This window comes from Gekko japonicus, unplaced genomic scaffold (assembly GCF_001447785.1).
Source record: "Gekko japonicus isolate JY-2015 unplaced genomic scaffold, Gekko_japonicus_V1.1 scaffold53, whole genome shotgun sequence".
NCBI classification, from domain to species: Eukaryota; Metazoa; Chordata; class Lepidosauria; order Squamata; family Gekkonidae; genus Gekko; species Gekko japonicus.
The window spans coordinates 1,245,525-1,272,722 of NW_015162474.1; the positions used below are offsets into that span (position 1 = coordinate 1,245,525).

Genomic DNA, 27,198 nt, shown 5'->3' on the forward strand with positions numbered 1-27,198 from the left:
TGAAAAATTCATGACCTAAGGTAGGTAACAACAAAAGCATAAAATACAATAAAACTGTATAAAGGTAAAGGTTCCCTTGCTCAAAAGCCAGTCGAGTCCGACTCTAGGGTTGCGGTGCTCATCTCTGTTTCAAAGCCGAAGAGCCAGCGCTGTCCGAAGACATTTCCATGGTCATGTGGCCGGCATGACTAAACACCAAGGCGCACGGAACACTGTTACCTTCCCACCGAAGTGGTACCTATTTATCTACTTGCAATTTCTTGCTTTCGAACTGCTAGGTTGGCAGGAGCTGGAACTAGAGACGGGAACTAGAGACGCTCACTCCGTCATGCGGCACTCGGGTCTCGAACTGCTAAACTACCGACTTTCCACAGCCTGCAGTTCAGCGTCTTAACCACTTGAGCCACCGCAGCTCCTAAGTAAAACTGTATACAGACATACAATTAAACACAATCATTACATCAAGAAATATAAAATACATTGAAACGGCATTAAAGCCATCAAGTTAAAACTCCTTATGCACAGCTAAAAAGACATTCTTTTTGGCCCAGACTCCAGCTGCCGCAAATGCTCTCTGGAATAATTCTGTTTTACAATCTAGCCAGAAATCCAGGAGGGTCAAAACCCTCCTGACCAAGAGGGAGGCTGCTCCCCAGGTACAGGGCAACCACCGACAAAGCCCAAGACCCACCCCAGACCATTGCAGATCAAGGGGTTACCGTCAATAGACTTTGCTGGAAGAAGCAAAGTTGACATATGGGGATATGCAATGAGGTATGGGTCTTCAAGCGTGTAGGCCCCAGAGCATGAATGGCTTTGAAGATAACCACCAGCATCTTAAATGAAACCCAGTAATGAATAGACAGCCAGTGAAGAGACTTCAGAATAGGTGAGACATAGTCACCCATATTAGCCCAATAACAAACTGGATGCTGCATTTTGCACCAGGAGAAGTCCCCAGGTCCTGTATAAACGATGCCACCAAAACAAAGCATGCTGCACAGATACAACATAAACCATGTTTATTATGTTAAGGTGCTTCATCCTGAAAAATGATGTCCAACATGCACAGTTTATGCTGACTGTAGATTTTGTTACAGAATGTGGGACTTTTTCAGCATAAAATTCCAGGCTCGCAATATATCTTGGTTCCTTCTAGGTGGCCTTCTTATGAATTGCATCATTCTTGTGAGGATTCTTCTGATCTCAGAAGCTGGTGGGAACATGTACTGATCGGGGGGGGGGGGGGGGAGAGAAAGTGGAAAAGGCAAATATTTTGCATTGGTCAAATATCCCTTAACCAGATTGCACAAGATTTTGAGCCTTTCAGTGATGTTTAGGTCACAACTCATAAAACGTACCCCTTACTGCCTCTTCACACATTAGAGTACACAGGTCTAGTCTGGGTCCCTGCTCTGCATCAGTCATGACACAATTACAGATGAACTTTGGGTTCTCCTCACTTCTTGCATTGTGGTACCTACTTAGGCTCAGGACCACAGTGCATGCGCAGAAGGGACTTCAGCCTTCCTCACCCCCACCCCACACGCGCACACATTTTCTCAGCCTGAACACCTCCATGTCAGTGGTGTTAGTGAGCCTGCTGGGGAAACTAGGGAACATTTGAATTTCCCGCAGGGCACCCCTCTGAGAATATGAAGACGTTCTGCACTGACCGATGTTTCAAGTCCAGGGGAGTTGCTGTCTTCTTCTGCACCATGCAATGGGCAAAAAGGACACAGCCCAATTCAAAACGTTTGATGGGAATCATTTCAGCAATTCCTCATTCAAACCAAAGGGGTCCTCCTTTAGATAAGCAGCGGAGTGATAATTATAGATTAGTAAAGAGCCAGATCAGCAGCTGCTGCTTGCGTTTAGTCCTGGCTGTAACAGACAGCAGTCAGGAACTTGGCAAAAACAGGCTTCCAGAAGTGGAAAGACACGTTAACCCCTGTGCTTGTCAGTCCACTCCTCTGAGAGCTCCAGGGCAACTGAAGCCCTGATAGGCTGGGTGCGTAAGGTGAAGAGGGGAACAAAGTGACCTGAATGCTCCTTCACTAGACCCACTGGAGGTCCACAGAAGACCTAAGGTCGTCGTCTGTGTTTGAGTGGCCCAGTCAGAATTGCAGGTGAGTGCATAAGGAATTGGAATGTAGTTTTATTTTGCTGCACCTGAGTTAATCTCTACCTGATTTTGTAAAACGACATTTAGAATGTGCAAATTTCATTTTAACAGATTCTATTTCACAGATTCTATTTTTATGCAACTCTGGCAGATTCTAGTCCTTCTGTGCACAGATATAATGGATGTCCTTCCATTTCTCTGTATTTTTTCCATTGCTTGTTTATTTGTTATATTTTTATCCCGGCTTGAGATGCTGTACATGGTCCCCCACCCATTTCATCCTTACAACAACTCTATGAGGTAGGTTAGGGCACAGGTGGCCCAAGATCACCCAGCAAACCTCATGACGGGGGGGGGGGCATAAATCTGGGTTCCCCAAGACACTTTAACCCCTACTCCTCTTTGTTGGGGGGGGGGAATAGGTAGATGCCAAGGAAAAATAAACTATGATGGCCAGTTACACTGCATATGAGTATATAAACTTATCCATCAGTTTATCTAACATGGCAACTTGCCGATAATGTTTGTACTTGAAAACAAAATTCTGATTGTATATGCATTCTTTGAGGCTGTTTTGTGTAATAAAAAACCCATACTTCCGATCAGGAATGGCTGACTCTCAAATGCCTTTCAAAAACAATGCATGACTATTTCTTTAGGGTGGGCTTATTTGGTGATCAGATCTAAGGGGAAGGGTGATATTTTTATGCTATATTGAAAGACGGATCACTTTTGCTTTTAAATCCTTTGTTCCTGAAGCCCTTGAGATGCAGTGAGTTTGAAATTCAATAAATAATATTCTTTCTTTTGGGGGGGTGTTATGTGAACTGAGGCCCAAGCTGCAATGCTACCGTTATTTGTGCCTTAGGTTCCACAGACTATACTGGGACTTACACATGAGTAACTAGAATAGGATTGCAGGCAACTGTGTTAGTCCGCAGATAAATTTCAAAAACAAACGTCACACTATGCCCTTTATTGGGACCAGTTAAAATATCACAAACCACATGAACAAAATACTGCGCACACTTTTGAGTTCCCTTCATCAGGCTAGGCGTTCAGTACACATACAAAAAAAGAGGAGAGAAAATAAGTTTATCGCAAAGCCCAACATTTGTTCTAAGAACTGCATTCCTGACCTGCATAGCCCAGGCAAGCCCAATCTCATCAGATCTTGGAAGCTAAGCAGGGCCGACCCTGGCAAGTATTTGGATGGGAGACCTCCAGAGAACACCAGGGCCGGGAGGCCAGAGGCAGGCTATCAAGCCCCTTCTCTGAACTTCCTCCATGCCCCAGTAGGAGTTGCCAGGCATGGGCATGCGCACACACACACACACACAAATGCAAATGCAAAAATACCAAAAAAGAAGAAAAGAATGTCAGTTCATAGCCTTATTCTGTGGTCCCTTTTTTACTTGAGATTATATATTAGCCATTCCTCCCTGCGTCAATATACTGCCAATAACAGGCAAACTCATTCACTTTCTAACTTTGGACCTCACTTAGCATAGTCAATATAAAAGTTTCAGCAAGGGGACCCATTAGTGGAGTGCCTTAGGTCGAGAACCACCTGCTTCTCCTGCTGCTGATTCTAGCTTGCATGTGGGAAGTCACATTCTGAGCATATTAAAAAAGAGAGAGAGACCGCCAAAAGTATATTGTCACCAGTGTTCCCTCTAAGCTGAGTTAGTGTGAGCTAGCTCACAGTTTGTTAGCCTCTGGCTCACACATTTTTGCCTTCGCTCAGAAAGGACAGCTCCAGGGCAAACTAATTTATGCAGTAGCCAAATCGCCCGCTCACAATTTTATTGCCAGTAGCTCACGAAGTAGAATTTTCACTCACACAGCTTAGAGGGAACATTGATTGTCACATAACGGCTAATGGCTCAGTAGACTTCCATAACTTGAAGCTGAGTAAAGCTGTGTGAATACATGAGGCTACCAGGAGTCAGACCACTGTGGTCTCTCATGGTCAGTATTGTCGATTCTAACTGACAGCAGCTCTCCGGGATCTCAAACAGAGGTCTATCACATCACCTGCTTCCTGATCCTTTCAACTGGAGAGTCCGAGGGTTGGACTTGGGGCCTTCCGCATGCAAAGCAGATGCTCCACCACTAAACCAAAGCCCCTTCCACATTCTATGTGTATTCTCTGCAAGCAGAATTTGGTGCCTTCAGTTTGGGAACACTATTTTTTTAATGCCTCATGTTTAATATCATATAGCTGTGAAGAACAGCTTGAGAAAATGTAGGATGAAATCACAGCAGACTATTCAAACTGCCGGTTGTGAATGCTATGCTAACCCAGTTCATACTGGCAGTCAATACTATGTATATGTAGCAGTCAACACTCTACAAAAAATGTGATTGGTTTCCTGTTGTGTTTTGGCCTTCTGTTTTTCCAGAAGCAATCAGCAGAGAAGATGACAGTCACTTACTCCAGTAAAGTTGCAAATGCTACCTTCTTTGGCTTTCATAGACTGCTTCTCAAATGGAGAGGAAGCATCTACAAACTGCTATACAGAGAATTCCTTGTCTTTGCTAGTCTTTACACAGCAATAAGTATATTATACAGGTACATCTTTTTCACTCTCGTGAAATGTGAGGCCCCTTCATTGTGCTTCTCCTTGGATTGTGACTGATGCGCCCAAAGGGGCAAGATTTTGTCCAATAACATTTCTACAATAGCACACTAACCGTATAATATTGCCAGTCCAGTCCAGCAAAAACAGCTCAATTTGTACAATCCTCAAGGTGAAAATCAAGGAATTGCACTTATGAATTGTGTCAATGAACCTTTCAGAGATAAACACATTAACCGTTGAGATGGCTTTGAACCGTGAACCCACATGGAAGTCAGCTCTGTGTATGGTGAGTCATTGTGCAGATTCACTCTGCTTCAAAACTGAACATATACATTAGCAGTGCAATCCTATGTAGAGTTATGTCCTTCTAAGTCCATGGACTTAGAAATGCAGAGCTTTTCTTTGGATTGTGCTGTGAATCACTTCTGTCTATGTCTCTACATCAGATTCCATTGCAAGTGGAATTGAGGAGCTATATCTCATGAGGAAGCTATGTCATTTTTAACCACTGCTATGGACCCAATGAGGCACCAAACATCAATAAGAGAGCTGCAGAGAGGACTTTATCCATCAGTGCCCTCCCAGCACCTCCAATAGGCCCTACCATCAAGGAAGCTATATATGTCATTTGCCCAGAGAAGCAGCAATGGTAGTGGTGGCACTGGCAGGAAGATCAACAGCTGCTGTTGGGGGGGGGGGGAGCAGAGCCAGGAGCTGCAGCACTTGGACATTAGCCTGAGTTCATCTGACACCATCAACAACACCTGGTATCCCAAAGACAGGCGGCTTAAAAAAGACATTCCTTTCCCTTGGCTGCAGAAATTTTCTCAGACCAGCAAAATAAGATTGCTCAGAAAGTATCTTTTCCAGTGCTCAGAAATGCGCGTCAAAGGATTCCATCATTATCACAGCAGAGTGTTCTATCTGACAACTGATCTTATTATAGTGAACCACTTCGAGAACTATCGTGGTTGAAAGCTGTATACAAATACTACAAAATAAACAGGTTGCATCATAAGAAGTGAAAGCGTTTGAGTGGAGGTTGATGCAGATTTGTAACATGCAGCAATCAAAGTCCCCAGTATGATAATCTGCATAATTTACTGTTCCTGATCCTTTGTTTTTCATAAGGGGATTGCATAAATGCACTTCTGTTTTGGATGGTGTGTATTGTTAATGCTGTATGGCTAGTGTATTGTTGTTGAAAGGTTGCTATAATGCATTGAAAATTTGCTATTCTAATGCATGTTGCTCAGTTTTTTTATAATATATTTGATTTTGTGTGTCACAGGGCTCCCCATTCACTTGCCTATCTTGGACTTTGTTAAAACTACAAAGCCTATCAGCTTCCTTATTACTTGCCATATTAGGAGTCAATGCTGCATTATCCAGGTTGCCCATATCATATTTTTAATATTTAACCATTTGATCCTTTTATCAAGCAAATTAAAAAGTCTGTATTTTTCTTACAGGTTTTTTCTTACAGGAAGCCAAAAGAGATACTTTGAAAAACTTTCATTATACTGTGACAAATATGCTGAACAAATTCCAGTAACTTTTGTGCTTGGTAAGCATACGTTCTATGGTGACTAAACCCACTACATACCTCCATTTAGAACTTCTTCGCTGACTTTCCATGAGATCCTATCTCAGGTCAAAACTACACATCAACTCAGCAAATGCATGCAGGGGAGAATCAGCAGGTGGGATGAGAGGGTGCTTGACCCTTCTTAAATCTTTCTTACAAATGAACAAGAGGCTAATAGAGGTGGGAATCCCATACGTCATTGTGGTGTTGTGCTCAAATGTAAAAGGCAAATTGGAAACTAGTAATTAGTACCAGTATTGTTTATGATTAAGATACTCTACTTACCTGGAAGGAAGACCAGGAGTGCTATCAAGAAAAATAGAGACTCATCTTAAATTTGCAGTTACTTCTTTTATCTACCTACCTGTCTATCAATCTATTAAGGCAATTTCTATGCTGTCTCTTCATATCCCTACTCAAGGCACCTTACAATTAAAACAATAAATTATCAATATAAAAAGAACAAGCTGTCAAAACCAGCCCAGGGACATAAACAGCATAAAACTATCCAAAACCAGTCTTCAGATCAGAAGAAGACCATTAAAAAGCCAGAAAGGTAAAACCCTTAATAAAAGCCTTGGTAAAAAGATATGTTTGGGCCTGATGCATAAAAGGCAGTAACGTAGCCACCAGGCAAGTCTCAAGGGGCAGAGCATTCCAGAGACGAAGTGCTACCACAGAAAATGCCCATTCCAGATGGGAGTGTAGTGCCCACTGCAGGTGGGTTGTAGTGCAGGGCTAGGAATAGTGCACACCAGAGGTCGATTTGGGGGGGATCGCTGTTCCCCCGGGCGAGGTGCGGGGGCGGGGCACATGACGAAGCCCCGCCCCCTGCTTCCGGCCGCCCCGCTTCCGGCCCTCATTCAGCCAGGAGGAGGCAGGAGAAGAGGGAGGGTAAGTTGCTTCCTTCCCGCCTCTCCCCACCCCTGCCTGCCTGGGGCCAGGGAGGGCCTTGGCGGGGCTTCCTCGCACTCCTGCTGGCCTTCCAGGTCCACCACGGGGCCCCTGATGGGGCTCGGCAGTGGAGCCGCAAGGCTGGCGGTGGCCGGGACTGTTGGGGGCGGGGGGGGCTTGGCAGGGCTTCTCCGCGCTCCCGCCGGCCTCACAGCTCCACCACCGAGCTTGATGGGGGCTCGGCGAGACCTGAAACCAGGGCGGCCGCCAGAATTGTTGGAGGGAGGGAGTGAAAACAAAGTATAAATGCCTGGATTTTCTGTGTATTTTCCGTAGCAATGTGGTCATCTGCCCCATGCTTGGTTTATAGCTGTTTTGGTTTATAGCTGGTCTTGGTTTATAGCTGTTTTTTCTCCCTGGAATTGCCTACCAATGTTCCCTCTAAGCTGTGGAGTCTTGTGAGCAAAATTTCTACTTTGTGAGCCACTGGCATTAAAGCTGTGAGCGAGTGATTTGGCTACTGCATCAGTTAGTTTGCCTCTGGAGCCCTCCTTCCTGAGTGAAGAGAAAAATATGTGAGCCAGAGGCTTAAAAGCTGTGAGCTAGCTCACACTAACTCAGCTTAGAGGGAACACTCCTGGTAACTGGAATGTGAATAGCTACATATTTTGTACTTCATCTATTACCAAACAGCTTTCCTTTTTGGCACTCTGGTACTAGGTCTTCACTGATGTGCTTGTTGTTGCTTTTCTCTCAACAAACCAGTTACTGAAAATAGATAAAATTGTGTTGAACGTCTATCCTTTTTACCTGACATGGGTGGTTTGCTTGTTTTCCCCCACATGTGCCATCAGATAGGCTCGCCAGCTCTGAGTTGGCAATACCTTGGAGATTTTGGGGGTGGAGCCTGAGTGGTGGGTTTTGATTCAGAGGAATTAGCTGTGTTAGTCTGTTGCTGCAAAATAGTCCAAGAGTTCAAATAGCACCTTTAAGACTAACAAATAGCACCTTTAAGACTAACCTTTAAGACTAAGATTAACTGAGTGGTGGGTGTGGCCTTATGACACACTTCCGGTGATGGCAGGGGGTGTGGCCTTATGACACACTTCCGGTGATGTCAGGGTGTGTGGCATATGCTAATGAGTTCCCCTAATGAGTTCCCCTAGCTCTTTTTCTACGAAATGACCCCTGGCGCACACTGTGTAGATTGCACAGATTCTGCCCTGATTTTCCAATTGTTCATTCTCAGCCATCTGACGTAGCAATGACCCAGGCTGAAGCCATGATGAAACAGCACATACAGCTCCCTGAATTAAAGTCATATAAGTCTGCACCAGTGCAAATCCTTAGTTCTGTTGAGATTCTCTGGTTTGGTATAGCCAGGAATCACTGTTAATTTAGCAGAGTGTACAATGGCTTACCGTGCACTGAAGCTTCTGTCCAGTCTGTGTGTGCGCTGAGATAAAACTCTTTTATATTTGCAAACTAATATGAGTTCCTTTATTTATAGAACTCCATTCTAGATAGGAAAGAGTAGAGGCAGGATAGTAACCTATTATTATGAACTGAGATTGAGGCAGCTCTTAAACAAAGTGATTTCATTTTATTCAGCTCATAACAACACTAGACAAAACTTCATAGAACAAGGCTGACTTATATACGATTTTAACGGGCAAAACCACACCCAATAAACAGATAACAACCAATAGGAACATGGAGCTTGGAACCAATGAGAGTGGTTCCCACCGAAGGCAAAGGCTTCTCTCATTGGCCCTTTAGGTCAATCCTTGCAATGCTCTTTTAGTATAGAAGTTGTGCATAAGCTCACGCATGTCTTTATTACATTAAGACATAACACCTATCCTATCTAACTAGGATGGATACAGATGCAGGATGCATCCATGATACCAACATGGAGAGAGCTGGCAATGTGTGCAAGAGAAGGTGTCAGAGCGGAAGTGAAGGAAGTCATTCCTTAAGAATAGCATTCTACTTTGAAGGGTTAGTATCAGATAGCAGAAAGAAAGGATGTTCTGTGTGTCCTGACCTTTCTATCTTTCTAACTCTATTGTAGCCCTCTCTGAAGTCAAAGAGACAGCGTACCGTCCTTGACTTCCAGCAAGTTCAATTGCACATCTGATGCATCAATTCATGACTGAATTCTATGGCATTGTACCCCACAGAGGTCCCTGTCCTCCCCAGGCTTGATCCCCAAATCTCCAGGAGTCTCCCAACCTGGTTATGGCAACCCTACTGCCACCCCCCACCAGTGGCCAGTGAGGACCTGTCAGCTCTGCCACAAACACCCCATTCCCATGCCACTCACTGTTGCTCCCATCTTTACCCACTCCTCCTTTCCCCTTTTTACTACCCTTCGGACCTGCACAATTCCACCAAGGTCCCCTGAATCCTTCCCGCCTCACTTTTCTTTTTCCAACCAGACCTGTAGAGGTAGAGCACAGTTTGGCAGGGAAAGGGAGAAAAATTCCTTTAAAGGACTGGGAGGAGGAATGGCATGTGCCAGCAAGATTCTGTGTGGCATTTTGAAAGTGAACTCCTCACCCTTCCCCATAGGGGCAACAGGGAGAGTGTCTGCATGGACACTACCCCATAGATCTCTTCTTTGATCTGGAGGCAGAGGCTTATTTTTTCCCCCTCCAGTTTAAAGGGGAAAGGGCCAGGAATTGTGTGAACTCTGAATAAAATGAACACACTGTCATGTGAATATTGCCCCTTTAATGTGGGGGCCTCCCTTTTTTCCATGGTGCAAAAAACCCCTCTGAGGAAACGGCCCTAGTCTCCGTTCCTCTTTAAACAGGACTGTTCTCTCACAGGCCATTTGGCCTCACAACAGAGCTGTAATTACAGAGAGTACTCCAAGATAAATTTGTTCTAAGCAGGGGTCATTTCCTGCAGGAGCGCACAGGAGCAGAGCTCTGGCAGTAAAGAGCCCAGGGGGCGGGCACATACAACAAGACCCTCCCCCGGCTCCCAGCAGCCCTCAGTCAGAGCAAGAAGCAGCCAGGCAAGCTGCAGAGCCCCCCCCCAGCCCCCCAGTCCAAAACAGTCCAGTGGCACCTTTAAGACCAAGTTTTATTCAGGTACAAGCTCTCCCTCCTCTGTGAGGACAGATCTGCACTCCCCCCCCCCCAATAGCTAGCTATCCAAAACAGTCCAGTGGAGCCTGAGCGGTGGGTGTTGCCTTCTGACACACTTCCGGTGATGTCAGGGGGTGTGATATATGCAAATAAGTTATGCTAATGAGTTATGCTAATGAGCTATTGCACCTCTTTTTCTACGAAATGACCCCTGGTTCTAAGTATAGAGGCATGTTTAAGTGGGCACATTATTAGAAGATCCACATACATGTAAGTTTTACAGCAAGAACTGTGAATCATTGTTTTGTTTTTTAATCTCCAGGATTCTATGTTACATTGGTAGTGAACCGATGGTGGAACCAATTTGTCAATTTGCCATGGCCAGACAGACTTATGTTCTTGATCTCCAGTACTGTTGAGGGAAGAGATGAATATGGCCGCTTACTCAGGAGAACGTTAATGCGTTATGTGAATTTAACATCCCTCCTCATCTTTCGCTCAGTGAGCACAGCTGTCTATAAAAGATTTCCAACCACAGACCACATAGTGGAAGCAGGTAACGTCCCTTCTTTTCATTCACTTCTCCATTCCTGCCCAGGTTATGTGGCAATAACTGAACCATCTTTAGTGTCAATAAGGCCTAGGCATGTTCACAGACAAAAGCAGCACTTGCAAAAGCGCTTTCTGAAAGATGCTCAACCAGAAAAGGGGTGCTTTAGAAAGCTCGCAGCCTTAACAGTGACCTAGTGACCCAAGATACAGCATTAGAAGACATTAACTCCACAGGCAGATGCAGTTTGTTTAAAAGCCTAGATTTAAAATGCTGGAAAACCATCTCTTTTATTTAAATGGAGTGGTTTAAAAGTCTGGGAGCCCTTTAAGCCAAACAGCTGAGCAGTGGTCTGCCACTCAACTGTTTGGTTTAAATGGCTTGCAGCTGAACCCAATAAAGCCCCTTTAAACAGCTGAGCTGACACACAATACCATGCCCAGACCCCCAAGATGCTGTCAGGATAAGGCCGCCAACTCTGGATTATGAAATTCCTGGGGATTTGACAGTGGAACCGGGGGGGGGGGAGCAGGGTTTGTGAAAGAGGGGGACCTAACTGGGTTATAGTGCCGCAGAGTCCGCCTTCCATGCTGCCATTTTCTCCAGGGGAACTGATCTCCGTAGTCTGGAGATGTGTTGTAATTCCAGGAGATCTCTGGGCCCTACCTGGAGGTTGGCAGCCCTACCTAAGGCTTATGCACAACAATATTGATTTAGGGGCTAGCAGCAGTCTAGTTCTCCACTTCACAGTCTTTTCCTTTCCTTTTGTAAAATAAAAGTTCTATGAAGCGTAGATCTTCAGCACTGAACAGTTATTATTAATCACTTATTACCCAATAGACAAAAGAAGTCAAAATGTTTGCAACTACTAGAGGGTTTTTTGGGTCCTTATCAGCAAGTAGAGATGTAACTATCTCATAGGGATATAAATCAGAGCAGGCTGATAAACATGGCGAAATGTAATATGACCCAAGGTTAATATGCAAACGACACTCCAAGAGAATGTGTGCAACGGTATCAATATTGCCTAAAGAACAGAATGTTCTATTCTGTTCTATTCTAAATAATATGTTGGTGGCAGCCAAGACTTTTTTAGTGGCTAGGCATTGGAAAAGTAGTATACAACCTTCATTGAATATGTGGTTCAATAAGTTATGGGAATACCTAGTCATGGACAAAATATCAGATGTTATTTCCTTGGCAGAGAATCTGCACTTTCATGCAGATTATTTGGAATGTTGGTTCCCTTTTCTTGAATATATAGAAAGACATAGTAAGCTTAGAAAGGCACTTACTGATAATTTGAAGGCTATATAGCTATATATTGAATAGCTGTTTGGTTTTATTGTTCTTGTGTTTTTTGCATTTGTAATTATGTTGTTGTTGTTGTTCTGGTTTCCTAATAGTAATATTGTAAATTGTTATGTTATATAAATAAAAGATTATTAAGAGGGAAAAAAGAAAGTGAAGAAAAACATCCATGCAAAAGAAAAAGAAAAATGAACAGGAGCAAATTCATTCTGAGGAAGATAATCACAAAAACCTACCTCTCACAGCAAAATTATTGCCTTCTTTGTGGACAATAGGTAACCAAGATGGTTTAAAGTTCCAGTTCATATAACTTTTCCCAGTGGATGGACTGGAGAATAAACAGAGGGTTTTGACTGGAACAACGGCTTCATGATTCCTGCTTGTACTCTGAGGCAACACATAGTCTCCACCCGCTGCCCATGGCTGGATGGAAGTTTTTATCCCTCTCCCATTATACTAGAGTTCACAGGTACTCAATGAAATTGATGGACAATAGGTTCAGGACAGACAGAAGAAAGTACTTTTTCACTCAAAGAGTAACTATCTTGTGACTGCAGTGACAGCTGCTATTTTAGTTGGCTTTTAAAAGGGGTTTAGCCATATTCATGGTGGATAGGTTCACCAATGACTATTAGCCATGATGACTACGTGAAACTTCTGTTTTAGAGGCAGTAACCCTCTGAATATCAGTTGCTAGGGGGCAACTGAGCAATCCTGTGCTGTGCCCGTGCTGCGGCAGCCAGCCACTGCGTAACTATGGCAGCACTAGTCCATTCCGTATGGGTATGCGTTATGTAGCAGCCAGCAGACAAAGTTGGAGGAGGGGCACAGTATTTTATGATCATAACCGGGGCAGCGTCTATAGCAACCGCACCACTGCAGTCAGTGGAGGTGTTGTGTGGAGGCAGTGGAACTATGATGGACAGGGCTGCCAAAACTAATCAGGGGCTATGTGGCAAGGGGACGTCCATCTCAGGAAGGGGGCGGAGGGGGGGCAGGCCGCAAGAGTTCTGCTGGTTGTCAGGAGCACCCCCCCACCCCCTTAAAGGGAGCAACTCCTGTCAGCAGATCCAGGCACCTGATAGTGGGGAAGGGGTTCAAGCTGTCCGTCCCACATGCATCCGCTGCTGCCTCAATGCCCTCGGGATCCCCAAAGAGCATAAGGAGAAGGGGGGGCTGTTGTTTCTACCCTATGCATTTGCCCACTGGAGGGCGCACTTCCCAGTAGCCCAGTGTCAGGGTTCGATAGTCAGAGCACACCACACAGCGCTTCATGATAAGTATTCTGTTTATTGGTAGTTCACAACTATGACACGCGAACGTCTTTTGTCAGGAATGGCCCAAAGCAGCAGGGCACCCAAAGTTATACTAGTTTCAAAACACCCCCCATTCCCAGCAGAAGCCAATAAGCATTATGCATTGTGTGTGCGGGTGGGAGAAAAGAGAGCAGGCAAAATAGGAGCCGTTTGTTCCCAGCAGGTCAGGAGCAGCTGGAACCCCAAGGTCAGCAAAGCATAAGCAGATAACAACCCAGACAGGAGACATCCTTAGTGTACCAGGCTGAGAAGAGGAGGATCTCCCCCGACACGTTCCAGGGAAATGGCAGTGTTAAGTGACACCCAGTCATATTGCCGAGGGCACTCCTGCACCACCCCTGCCAGTGGTGGAGCAGGAGAGGGGGCCACTGGGGTGGGCTCAGATGTAGGGGCATGCAGCAACCACCCTCAGATCTCCCAATTCTCTCCTCAATGGAGCAGAGGTTGTCTGTGACTGGAATGACTGTCATTCTGCTCTAGGCTCTGTCATTCCAGTCCCATAGCAATCAGTGTCCAGAGACTGACATGCCAAAGCCATTCTGCATCCATTATTACTTCCATGTGTAGTAATGTAGTAGTAATGTATTGCAATAGAGCCATGCAGTGTAGTGGTTAGTGGTGTAGTGGTTAGGAGTGCGGACTCTAATCTGGGAGAACTGGGTTTGATTCCCCACTCCTCCACATGCAGCTGGTGGTGTGACCTTGGGTAAGTTATAAGTTCTCTCATGAGCAGTTCTTGAAAGAGCTAGCCCCACCTACCTCACAGAGTGTCTTTTGTGGGGGAGGGGAAGGGAAAGGCGCTCTGAGACTCCTTTGGGTAAGCCACTCTGAGACTCCTTTGGGTAGTGAAGGGTGGGGTATAAATCCAATCTCTTCTCTCTCCAATGGAAACCATGCAAGTCATTTGGTGTTCCTGGCTGCCAGTATGTCCTATGAACATACCCACCCAAGCCCCACCCACTCCCAAAATATCAAGTCTGCCCGCAGCACTGTCCACCGCAGCCATTGATTTTGGGGGGCCCCGTGATCCCCTGCCCCCTCAGTGTCTCCTTCATAGATGTCTTCCCCCAGGTGACAGAAGCCCCCCCTTCCTAGAGCAGACACACAGTTATGAACTTCCACCTTTCTCCCCCAAGTAGCTTATATCATTCTCCTCTCCTCAATTTTATGCTCACAACAACCCTGTGAGGTTGGTTAGGTTGAGAATGTGCATCTGGCCCAAGGCCAGCCACCTAGCTTCCATGGTGCAAGTGGGGAACGGAATCTGGGTCTCCCGGATCTAGTCACACGCTGTTACCACCGCACCAAGCTGGCTCATTCACCCAGACCACCCTCTGCCCCCCCCCCAGCAGCCTGCAAGGTGACGAAGGGAACCTATTGTTAGGTCAGTTTCAGAGGTGCCGTTAGACCCCTGCAATGTTTGGCAGATGACTATGACCAGTGGGACCTGCACAACAATCCACAGCCACCCAAGGCACCCAAGAGCACTCCCTCTGAGACATGTCCTCGGGAAGCCCTCAAGGGAAGGGAGTGGAGCAGGGAGGGGTGTGGAGCTCCTGTCATGTAGTCAACACCAAACAGACAGAGACCCAGTTGTGGCATAACTCAGAACTTACTGAACTGCAAACCATGGCGAGGTTTGAAGACTCCATTCGCTTCCTCCCTAGGACCATGGAGAAGAGGACTGAGGATCCCTGGCATGGCATGCATCTAAGTGGGATGACATTGCAGGTGGAACTTGGAAGGGCTGGCCGAGTGGTACGCTCCACTTCAAGAGGAGGGCTGGGACAGCAGACTGAGTGGAGTGGGGGGCAGGCAGGACTTTGTAAGCCAAATTGCTCTAAATTGTTATCAATATTGGGGAATTATGAATTATTATTAATAAGCAATCATCAAAGGGAGCTTTCACCTGTATATACAGAGGTTGCCATTTATCCAGAGCACCAGTAACAGAGAAGCAGGCTGATATTAGTTCAAATCAATGTTTTTTACTGTATTTTATACACATTCAAATATTACACAAACACACACACAATTATACAGGGCTAAGAAACTTAGAGAGTTTGGGACAGCACATTCACTTTAGCAGGAGTTTTGTTGGTTTGGCAATACTTTTACCTGATCCTGAAGAGATGAAGTATTCCAAATGGAAAATTAAGGAAACTCTAGAAAATGGGATTTATGCTAGGAAAAGGAAGCGTGCAGACTGAACCAGCAGAAAACACGTGGAGACTTTGGCTGCAGTTCCAGAGTCTTGAGGCAGGGTGGGGGTTGACCAGATGGCCACAAGTTCAAGAAGCAGAGGTTATAGCGGTCATTGAGGGGGCGGAGAGCAAGAGAGTGAGCACATGGCTGGGTGACCCTTTTAAGGGGAGGCTTGGGGGGTTGTGCCAGGCTGGTCACATGTCTTGGCCCACCTCCTACTAGTCCATCCCAAAAACACACCTATTGGGTACAAAGAGCCAGGGGAGGGGACAAGGATTGATCTATATTGAGAGCTAGTAACTTGGACTGGAGAGTGGCACCTGGATGAAGAGGGTATGAGTCACCGAGCTAGGGGTATGGTTTCTTGATGGGCTTAGCTGAACCTGTTGACGGGCAAGAGATTAGTTTCCAAGCAACCGTGTGTAGAACCTCTCAGTTACGTGCAGTCTTGTAGGTAGATGGGGGGGGGGTTGCCTGCGTGTGACAGAGGGAGCGCCTCATGGCGTTTGGAGCTCTTTGTCCTTGTGCCATGGCATGGCGTCTGAGGCTTTGTGCAGGCTTATGGAACTGCTTCATCTCACAGCAGGCAAGAGGGCAGATAACCTTGAAGAACCAACTGGAATCTTCACCTGCAGGAAAGTAAAGCAGAGATATGTCCAGCCACGGCAAGCGGGCACGAGTGCCATGCCAGGTTCAGCCATGGATGTGTACTCCTGGCAAGGTCTGCAAACGCAGCCCCATGGGAGGGGGCTTTGCCATTAACCCCCCCCCCCTTGAGGCACATGATAGTACCATCCAAATTACACTGACTCACCAGTCCTGTGTTGAAGTGCTCATGGATTGCTGGTGATCCGTCCATGCTGGGCTTGAGTGCAGGAGGTGCTGTTGCGGCACCCAGCCTCAAGCAAGGGGGATGTGGGAGCAAGTTTGGGATCCTCACCCTTGCTTCCCTGTCAGTGTGTGGTTGCCCCTTTGGGTCAAGCCTCCAAAGGTGGGGTACCTGTTAGGGTTCTGAAAAGGGAGAGGTCAATCGCAGAGTATGGAAGTTGCTCTCCTCCCTGGGTGCGAAGGGTTCACCCTGAAGTGCCAGGTGCCCTCTCTGTGCTTATCCCACCACCAAAGTGACTCACCACTTGCTCTGAGTCTGCACAGCAGGGAGCTCTGAGGCAGAGTCTCATGCTGCATGACCTGACTACTGAGTTGTAAGATGTCCTGGCTGAAGTTGGGGGGGGGGCGTGATTGGGTGCTGGGGAGGGGAGCCTGGCCAACACAGGGAGGGAGGTAACTGGCCGAGCCTGTAGTAGGCATCCTGAGCTTCTCCAAGCCTAATTGGAGAGGCTGCAGTGGGGGGGGGACAACTTGAGGGTTTTTTTTTATAATCTGTTTATTAAATTTTCAACAAATATACCTCACTCAAAGTGAGATAAACTAACACACCACCAAATGTACATATTTACAGAGATCTTCTATCATATAACTTAGATAGTTCCAACTTTGGCACCGAAATAATAAAGTTACGTTAATTTACACCCAATCTTGACTCTTTCAACCAATCATAAATTTTTTTCCAATATTTGTCATACTTTTCCATATTTCTTTCTTCAACAATATAGGTTAGTTTCTCCATTTCTGCAATATAAAATAGTTTACTTATAATCTCATCCTTGGAAGGAATACATTCCTTGAGTTTTCAGTTCAGTTGGCGCCTGTGGGCCACACCATGTTTTTAATTGTCATAACTTTCCACCTGTGGCAGGGGGCCTTCCCAGGCTGAAGGAAACTAACTCTGGCCACACCTGCAAAACCACCAGCCAGCATGCTAGCGCAGAGACCTATTCCTCAGTTGCACCAACAGGCAGCTGTAGCAGCCCTTTGCCGGCACCCGAGAGCAACAGAGCAGTGCTGGGGGCCTGTGCCATCGTAACTGGCACTTATACTGGGGTATCTCACACACAGGTCAGTTGGCTCCCTGAGGCCACCTCCCCCCCCCCCCGCGCACTGTAAAGGAGGAGACTTTAATTTATTTATTTTTTATTTATTTAATTTTCGACTTATATACTGCTCTGACCCCAAAGGGTCTCTGAGCGGTTTACACAGCTGTTTATCCCTAACTAGGGCCACATTATTTGTATGAGGGGTGATAACCTACCAGCACCCCGGCCGCGGGCTCAGTTGTTATTCAGTTCCTGGCTCGGCTTGTTGTTCAGTCCCTGGCGGCTCTTCGGCGCTTCACTTCCTGGCGCCCACAACAGGTCTTAAACCGCGGCTCCTTCCGGTGGGCTTCACCCTGTGCTCGACAACACGCCAGTGTTGCTTGTAGGCCTGTGTTTCCTGCTTGTAGGCCTGGTTGGACACTGTGAAATATGATGCTAGACAAGATGGACCATTGGTCTGATCCAGCACAGCTATGTTTATGTTAGTATCTGTGTATACAAACACTTACAAAGCTTCGTAAGATATTCAATCAATGCTCCATAAGCAAGTTTCAAAGCATGTACTTTCACAAGAAAAAAAATAACAGAAGCTAGCTGTGCTTTAAAAAAAAACAGGTTTCATGACATCGGAGGAAAGGAAAATATTTGACCACCTTCAGTCTCCCCATCTTAAATACTGGGTCCCGTTTGTCTGGTTTGGAAATTTGGCATCTAAAGCACGAAAAGATGGAAGGATCAGAGACAGTGTGGACTTACAGACACTGTTGAATGTAAGTAACTTAAAAAAACATAATTCTATGAAAAATACTTGATACCCAAGGCTGGGATGAAAGGCGAAGTACAGTAGTGGACAAGGTCTAGGCTAGGTAGACCTGGGTTCAAATGTTCACCCAGCCATGAAGCTTTGCTGGGTGACTCTGGGGCTGTCACTCTCTCTCAGCCCAACATACTTCACAGGGTTTTTGTTGTGAGGACAAAATGGGGGGGGGGAGAACAATGTTGTAAGCCACTTTGGGTCCCCATTGAGGAGAAAAGCAGGGTATAAATATCTTAATTAAACCCCATCATGCCCTCAAAGCAAATCAGCCAAAAATATTAATAAGTGCCATTATCTTGGATAATATACGTTTTCTTTTCTTTTTTTAATTTAGGAGATGAATAGATACCGGTCATGGTGTAGTCTGCTATTTGGTTATGACTGGGTTGGAATTCCACTAGTGTACACACAGGTACTGATTGCAAATTTCCATCATTTCCAAAGTTCAAGATACATTTTTGGAAACATTTTGGGTGGTGAAAAGTTAAAACCTCAATCTATATTCAAACACTGAAAGATAGATATGTCTGCCCCTGCCCTTCAAATTCCAAGAGGTTTTTTGAAGGGAAGGGAAGGGGAATGGAGAACCATTCAGCTGGGCCAAATCCTTATTGTCCAACTCTGGAACTGCCCACCATCTCCCATGATGCTTCACCTAGCATGAGAGTAGATTGCATTGTATGTGACCGTCAGGAGAACCAAGAGACATGAAACAGTCTGACACCCTCAAATAACATCTATGAGAATCTGCAACAGGCCCGTAGTTACAGTGAGGCATTTCAGGGCCTGGCCCCATGACTTCCTGCCGAGGCCCCACAACTTCCATCCAACCCCCAGGCCCCCAGCTGCCCAGAGGACTCCTGACTAGGGCTGCCAAGTCCCTCCGGGGGGCGGATTTCCCCCCGCTTTGGAGGCCCGATTTCCGCCGCAGCGGAATCGGGCCCCGGGGGAAATCCCACCCCGGCATGCACGTCAGCCAGAGGTGACGTGATGATGCCGGGCATGCTGGGGGCAGGGCCACAACCATCTGAGGGGGAAACTCTATGTTTCCCCCTCAGATGGCTGTGGCCCCACCCCCAGCATGCCCGGCATCATCACGTCACCTCTGGGTGACGTGCATGCGGCGTGCGCGCGCGCTATGCGTGCACGCAACAGACACTGTCCAGGAGTCCCTCGCCGCGGGGCGAAAACGACTTGGCAACCCTACTCCTGACTCTCTGGGCCGCCTGGAAGACTCTCCAACACGACCCCTTCCCCAAGTGCAACTTGCCTCCCCACTTAGGCGGGCAGACTGCAAACACTCCAAAAGTGAGTTTTTTTAAAAAATGTTTTTATTTTATTATTTTGTGACATCAGTACCCCCTGACTTATTTAAAGCCCCCCCCCCCAAATTACAAAATCTGGGCTACGGGCCTGATCTGCAATAGACAGATGCATAATTAACATCCCCCTTTGTCTTGGATTGATAAAACAACTACTCTGTCCTGTTCAAGTTATAAAGTTATATTTTATGTAAATCCACTGGGATATGTTTAGAAAATGTATTTTAAAATATTACGTATCTCAGTTTGCATCATGTTCTGTATAATCACTGGGTATCTTTTAAATAGTTCAAAGTATCAGGGCTTTTGGGTAAAAGGTGTACTTATTATATATGAATTAATTAAAAGCAGTATTTTAATGTGGTTTTGTTCATTTTAGGTTGTCACACTGGCTGTCTATACCTTCTTCTTTGCATGCCTGATAGGACGTCAGTTTTTGGAGCCTGACCAGAACTATCCAGGTCATGATTTAGATCTTTACATTCCAATCTTCACATTGTTACAGTTTTTCTTCTATGCAGGATGGCTAAAGGTAAAGTGTCTTTGCAATTACAGGTGACTGGAATTTTCTCATAATGTTGCTCAGAAAACATGAGTGAGCTTCATCCAAGTGAACAGAAGTAACAGGGTTCTTAGTTAACGCTGCTGTGTGTATTTTTAATGTGATCAATATTGCTAAGGTAACATTGGGTTGGATCCTAAAAGTTGCTTGAGCAGAAGGAGCACGTGCAACAGGAAGCTCAACTCTGAGGCAGAAATGAGGGTAGGGTTGGCCTGATTCCCCCCCGCTCACTGCAGCCCAGAGGGGGGGGGACTTCATCTGAGAGGGTCCCCCAACCCTCAACAGTTTCTGAGAAAACCAGGAGCCACTGGAGGGAGTAGGAGGCAGGGGAGATCCTGTTGTGCCAGTTCTTTCTGCTCCAAAATCAACACAGTGTCTAGTAACATACCCAAATAACACTGACATCAAATGCTCATTTTCACAGGAGTGCCAGGACACCTCTATACCAGTCATATCTATTATAAGGGGCTAAACACACTCATACTGCTAATAATGGGCACTACAAAATGTTTGGCATTTGCAGTATTTCTGGTTCACTGCTTTTGTCTCAAGCACTCTGCTTGCGAATTCCAAATGTTTTGTACGCTAGCTAGTATCAGCAGTGTAAATGTGTTCAGGCACTTGTAACCTCACTTTCCAAAACAGCTCGCTATCAGCAATGTAATTTTTTTTCTAGCTTTATATATAGCCTATTATCATCACTGCAATTTTGTTTCCTGTCTCTTGTCAAACAACTGAACTATGTATGTATGTGTGTACATAAAGAGACTTCCATTCTGCCCAATGGCGAGTTTTGTGAAAGGCAACATGTACAGATTCTTCCACTAATCTAAGCTAGGGCTGCTTCATATGGTATAGTCTCCAGTGGATTGTGGAAGCCATCAGAAATTGCTTCTATGAAATGGTGCTCTGGCCCATGACATTATGTAAACCTTTTACCACATGTGGCAACTCAGTTGCACGGAGAGTCTTCATAACTTGGAGGCCACCAAGAATGTGTGGCAAAGGTGTGTAGATATCATCTGACCCAGAAGGGAACTACAGTGCAGAGCCTATATGGGTTATCTATTGCCATAACCACTTTTTTCTTGCTTCCTCTCAAGAGCAACCAAATATTTAGTGAAAACAAAAGGATATTGGTAAATGTCACAGAGGTATTCAGTTAGAGGAAGCAATAATGACTGTCCCTCAATCAGACAAAACAGCCAATTACAACAAGCAAAAGTTGTGGAGCAAGCTGGATGTTTTCTAATTAATATTGATTTTCAGCTGACTGATTTAGTGTTCTTCATCAAGCTTATAATTAGGCTATTAACCTAGTATAAATGCCACATTGATTCTTTTCTCTCCAGTGAATTTGAACTCAATCGATTAAAAGAAAAACTAACTTAAATGAGGAATAATTAAGACAAACAGTAAGATGCAGAACAGCTTCTATTAGATCTGTGGATCCAGTTAGCATGAACAGTGTTTGGTAAATTACCTAGTCATCATCAGCAACAATAGCCCACTTGTCTTGTCAAGTAGCAGGGCTGGATTAACTGTGATGCTAAATATGCTATAGCGCAGAGTCCTGTTGGGGCGAACCTATATCAGATTATTCAAAATTTATTTATTTATTTATTATATTTATACCCCGCCCATCCCGCGAGCAGGCTCATAGATAAAGTGTCAACGTACACTCAGACTTCACTACTAGAGTAGGTGAACTAAATATAAGTTTACCTATAATATATGAAATCACTGACCAGACTGAATAAATATGTACAGATTCAGCTTGGTTGACTAAGCATCAATAGCTGATGGGGGAAAGGTAATAAAATGTCTGAGTGAACTACATAGTTCTGGCCGTACAAGACTGTGACAGAGAGAATGGATAGGCTCCAAGGGAGAGCTCTGAGGGTCAAAAACAAACAAAAATGGGATGTGTAGTTCCTTAAAAGAAGGTGCTAGTGTTCACATCTATTGCCTCAGCTATCACCAAGGAGAGACAGTTTTGAGATTCAGGGTTTGGATGTAGAGTGTGGGAATGAGCACAGAGACAGAAATGTTCTTTGGCTTCCAGTAGGATTTGGGGAAATGATCTCCCTCTGCCCAGTTTGCCTCACAGCAGCAAAAGAAAAGCAGCACAGTACAGTGAGTGGGACCAGTTGTGATTGGTGGTGTTATTGGTAGTCCAAGGATCCTGAGATACACCATGGCATGCTCTCCTTTGAAGGAAATTTTAGGGCCAAACATGTGGCACCAGTTGGGTCCGAAGTCCCCTGACATGACTTGTAGTCACATGTACCATCAGGGAACTACAGGTTCCAGTGCTTCATGATGCAATTCAGTTAAGGAGCACAGCGCTAGGTAGAGAGGAAGTATTTCTGCCTTCCCTCCTGAGCCAAACTGGCCACGGTGTGGGGGGGTGCTATTTGCTCCATTGTGAGAATCCATGTTTATTGGCTGCAGCATGTTGCACCCCACAGCAGGGCAAACAGAACCCCTTACAGCAGTCTCAGCTCCAGGAAGCCGTGCTGGAGGGAAGGCTATCCATCCTTCCCTCATGCCATGTTCCCAAGCCAAATCGAGCCCTTGAGTCCTTGAAGATTTTAGTTTCCCAATTTTATTTTTATTTATTTATTTTATTTATTTAAATTTATAACACGCCCCTCCCGCGAACGGGCTTAGGGACACGTATGGACTGCAGGTTGGATCCGGGGAACCCCAATCCAACTTGTGTTACACATACTATCTAGTTTGACCCTTATTTCAGAACAGGAAAGGAAATGATTCAAACTATATATTACATGATAATGATGATGTTTCAAGATTGTCACAAATATACATGCTATGCCCTTGTGAAGGGACAGACTTGAATCATAGTTCAGACTTGTATCAAGAAAGGTGGAGTATCAGGATTGTAAACAATATATCTATAGTGGTGGACATTTTAAGAGAGCAATGCTGCTAGACAGCCTAATCAAGTTTCTAGCATCTCATTCTGTCACACAGAACAACTCACAGAGGTGTACAACTTTAACATCACAAGAGCAATTGACTCAAATGTAAGATGCTGCATAGAATAATATCCACAGCCCTATATAACTTGGCCCTTAAAAAAACAGCATAAAACCACAATATAAGTAACTAGTAGGGATGGGCACAAACCAGGAAAATGTGGTTCATTTCAGTTCATGGTGTGCCGCTACAAACTTTTGGGCACCAAATGAACCAGTTCAGCTCATGAGGTTTGTGATGAAGTAGAATGCCCCCCCCCCCATTTGCTAGGGACATCAAACTCACAGGAAATCTCCGGTTGACTCTCCTCTACCTCCCCCTTCAGGTTTGGTGAGCATTGAATTTATGGGGTCCAAGTTACAACCCCCCAAAGAAGGGCCCCCCAGGGGAAATGAAAGGCACAGATTCAGGAGGTTCAGGAGTGTATAGAATGGACCCTGTTTAAGCTAGAGACACCAAACACGCGGGGGACCTCCCCCTGATGCTCCTCTACATGCCTTCCAAGTTATGTGCACATTGGATTTAGGGGGGTCCAAGTTATGGTCCCCCCAAAGAAGATGCCCCCAGGAAACTGCTTTTGGGGAAAATGTCAGGTGCAGGTTCAAAAGTGTATAGAATGGACCCCCTGCAAGCTACACACACCAAACGCACAGGGAACCTCACCCTGCATTTGAAGTTTGGTAAACATTTTGACTGAGCGGAGACAGTCTGTCTAGAAATGTATCCATGCACTATCTGCCACAAACCGTTTGAAAGTTTGTGGAAAGTTTGTGCTGGTTGACCTGCCACGAACCGGCCAAAATTCATCCTGGACTTATGTACTTTATAAGCAACATAATAAAGTAGTAATTAGGTGGCAGAGTGCTGAAGTCGTAGAATGGATTGTACAAATTCAGACTGTGGGTGAGGGATTTCATTTTTCTACATTAACAAAATTATTTAATCATAAAACTAGCAGGGAACTTTTTTCCTAAATGCGCTAATTTTGTGGCAGGGAGTTTTTACATGGTGGGGAATTAAAAATGTGATTCTCCCCTGCCTGCAGCCTGAAGAGCCTATTCCACCATTTTTGGATTCTGTGACCTTGGTCTATACACAAGCAGGCCAGGCCTTAAGCTGCACTGTAATGATATTAAGGTGGACACTTTGTAGAGCTGCCAGTTTCAAATGGCACTTTACACAGAGAGCAATTAAAATGTGGAATTTGCTGCCAGACGATGTTGCAATGGCCACAGGCCATTAAAGACAGCTTTAAAAGGTGATTATACAGATTCATAGAGGATAGTTAGTGACCATGACTAGTAGTAACTAAAGGGAACTTCCACATTCAGAGGCAATCAGACTCTGAATCCCAGTGCCAGGAGGCAACATCAGGAGAAGGCCTCAGCCTCTATGCCCTGTTGTCGGCCATCCAGAGGAGCCGGTCAGCCACTGTGTAAGACAGGATGATGGACTAGATGGACCACTGTTCTGATCCAGCAGGGCTCTTCTTATGTTCTAAAGTTCTGAAAAGTACTCAGAACGAAGAGTGATTTCAGCAAGAGTACTTTATTTAGTGAAGAACAAGACGAAAAGCCCCGGCACGCAGGCCGGTATATATGCCCAGAAACCCACCACCAAAACACACCCACTAGTCACCCTATTGGCTATTTACAGTGGCCGAGAGTCCCATAGGCTCGCAGCCGCGGACCTGGCCCTCTGGTTGGTGCGGGCTAGGATCCGCTCCGCTATTGTTCTTCAGGGACGAAGCTTTTGCTCTGTGTGCGACCGCATGGTCCAACGGTCGCACACGTGGTCATGGTGGATACATTACAAGTTCTTAAGAATGTCAGATTTTGAGGGAGTTTTCATCTGTCTTCCTTGCTGAAGAAAGGGTTTTTAAGTGTTAAAATTCACCTTCTCCTTTGTAAGCACAGTAAAACTGTTTGAAACCATTCATCGACTCCCAGTCATATATATAGGACAATGATTCACTCACATGAGATGCTTTTAATCCTACTCTATGTTGTCCTGGCTTAGAGTATAATCCTTTTTGTTGTAGCAGCCAGGAATCCCAAAATAGCATTTAATTGTTCGGTGTTGCATTCCTTTCAGAGAATGATACCATGTGCCGTATGGCAGGCTAGCTGGACCTCGACCCAGTGCAAAGTTTCCTCCTGCAGTCACCCATGAATATATCTTTCATTTCTCTGGTCAGGTGCTTGCTTGTTCACTAGTATCTGGCAATTAAGTTGGTACAAGGAGTCTTGTGGTTCTGCTTCTCTTTTGTCAACAATTGATGCAATTCTACATGAAATCATGAGTTCTTCTTAAAACCAGAAGCATCCTGGCTTGGTTGGTGAGAAAACCAGGTCTAGTTCCTCATTCTTTTGTGAAGATTGCCTCCATTCAGAGATAAAGCAGGGAGGTTTATTGTTTAAATTTTAAAGAGCATTCAAAACCTCCTCCCTCTCCTTCCTAGCCTTTCTTTGTTGTGTTTGGTTATTGGCAACTAAGGAGGTAAAATGTGTTTCAAATAACAGAACACAGTGAAGTAAAGTGTCTGGGAGTGGGGTGGTTTTAGCTCCCCTCCACTTGCAGGGCTCTTATGTAAAAAATAGACAGCCTCTAGTACTGATGTGAGCTGGTCATATATACGGGCCAAAACTAGACAGGATGTCACTGCTTTAGCACATCTAGTTTGGGCCCTCTAGGTACAGATGACAACCATTCACATACATGGGGAAAAGTAAACAGGTTGGCTCAGGGTCCCCATTGAGAAGGAGAGTATACTTTTGGCTTTTCTCGCCATTGAAAATCAAGCCTGTTACCTGCCTTCATAGTCTTGCCCCTGCATGTGCAGCAGAATGTGGTGGGGGAAAGCTGGTAGAGATTTGTGGTGGTAGAATGTGCTACAACATTACAGACTGCAAATGCAGGGTGTCACAATTTTGAATGTGCTCCTTTTATAAAACGAAATCACTGTCAACAGAAACCTAGCATGGCAGGAGGTAGACTAGGTGAGACGCTCTCTTATTATGCTAGTGTTTTACCTACAGGACGTTTCATACACGGGGGAAGTGTGCAAAATAGCATTGCACAACCCAAGCTTCAGTTAGTATAGTCCAGTTTACCACATCATTTTGCCACATGTGTAGACCAGGAGTTGAATCCAACCAGCTTTTCTGATGGTGACAATGAAAGGAGGGGTCCCCTTGGATATGGTTGCCAACTCTGGGTTGGGAAATTCCTGAGGATTTGGAGGCAGAGCTTGGGGAGAGAAGAACTTGGGAGGGGAGGGAGCTCAGCAGAGATGTGATGTCATAGAGTCCATGCTCCAAAGCAGACATTTTCTCTAGGGAAAATTGTCTCTGTAGTTTGGAGGTCAGTGCTAAATCAGGGGGGTCTCCAGGCGCCACCTGGAGGTTGACAACCTTACTTTCTGACTATCAAAAAGAAAAGGGGGGAAGATGGTTGGATCCAACCCCAGGCCCCATTCCAGGTTGCGTCATCTCCCTTATAAATAAAAGCCGAATGGTGGTGGCACTTCTCTAGAACATTCCACACGCTCCAAAATCAGTTCACTCTCTGATCTGTCATTCAAAGGGACTCCCTATCCACTGGCTGCTTTGCCTGAGTCCTGCCTCCAACATTCTAAACATTTTGCTAATCCTCTCCCCCCCATAGCCAGTCAGAACACAGAGGTTATTTGCATATACAGCCTCATTGGCCTCTGCCTCGGAACACAGAGGTTGTTTGCATATGCGATTTGATTGGCTTTTGCCTCTAACATTCTAAACAGTTTTGCTGTTCTGAGGTAAAATGTGTCCAATCTCCAGGTGAGGGCTGGAGATCACTCAGAATTACAACTGCTTTCCAGATGTCAGAGATCAGTTCCCCTGGAGAAAA

The 27,198-nt window shown here is 45.4% G+C and overlaps 1 protein-coding gene across 1 annotated transcript in view; it reads left to right on the plus strand.

The window, feature by feature from the left end:
* Positions 1 to 2,062: 2,062 nt before the first annotated feature.
* The window catches only part of BEST3 (bestrophin 3), a 32,244-nt gene continuing 7,108 nt past the window's right edge, over positions 2,063 to 27,198 (plus strand). The window contains exons 1-7 of the mRNA XM_015405693.1: positions 2,063 to 2,129; positions 4,531 to 4,700; positions 6,183 to 6,277; positions 10,613 to 10,846; positions 18,222 to 18,376; positions 18,758 to 18,835; positions 20,125 to 20,277. Coding sequence (XP_015261179.1) covers positions 4,549 to 4,700; positions 6,183 to 6,277; positions 10,613 to 10,846; positions 18,222 to 18,376; positions 18,758 to 18,835; positions 20,125 to 20,277 — 867 coding nt within the window. The 5' untranslated portion in view covers positions 2,063 to 2,129; positions 4,531 to 4,548. The remainder of the gene's footprint in view (positions 2,130 to 4,530; positions 4,701 to 6,182; positions 6,278 to 10,612; positions 10,847 to 18,221; positions 18,377 to 18,757; positions 18,836 to 20,124; positions 20,278 to 27,198) is intronic.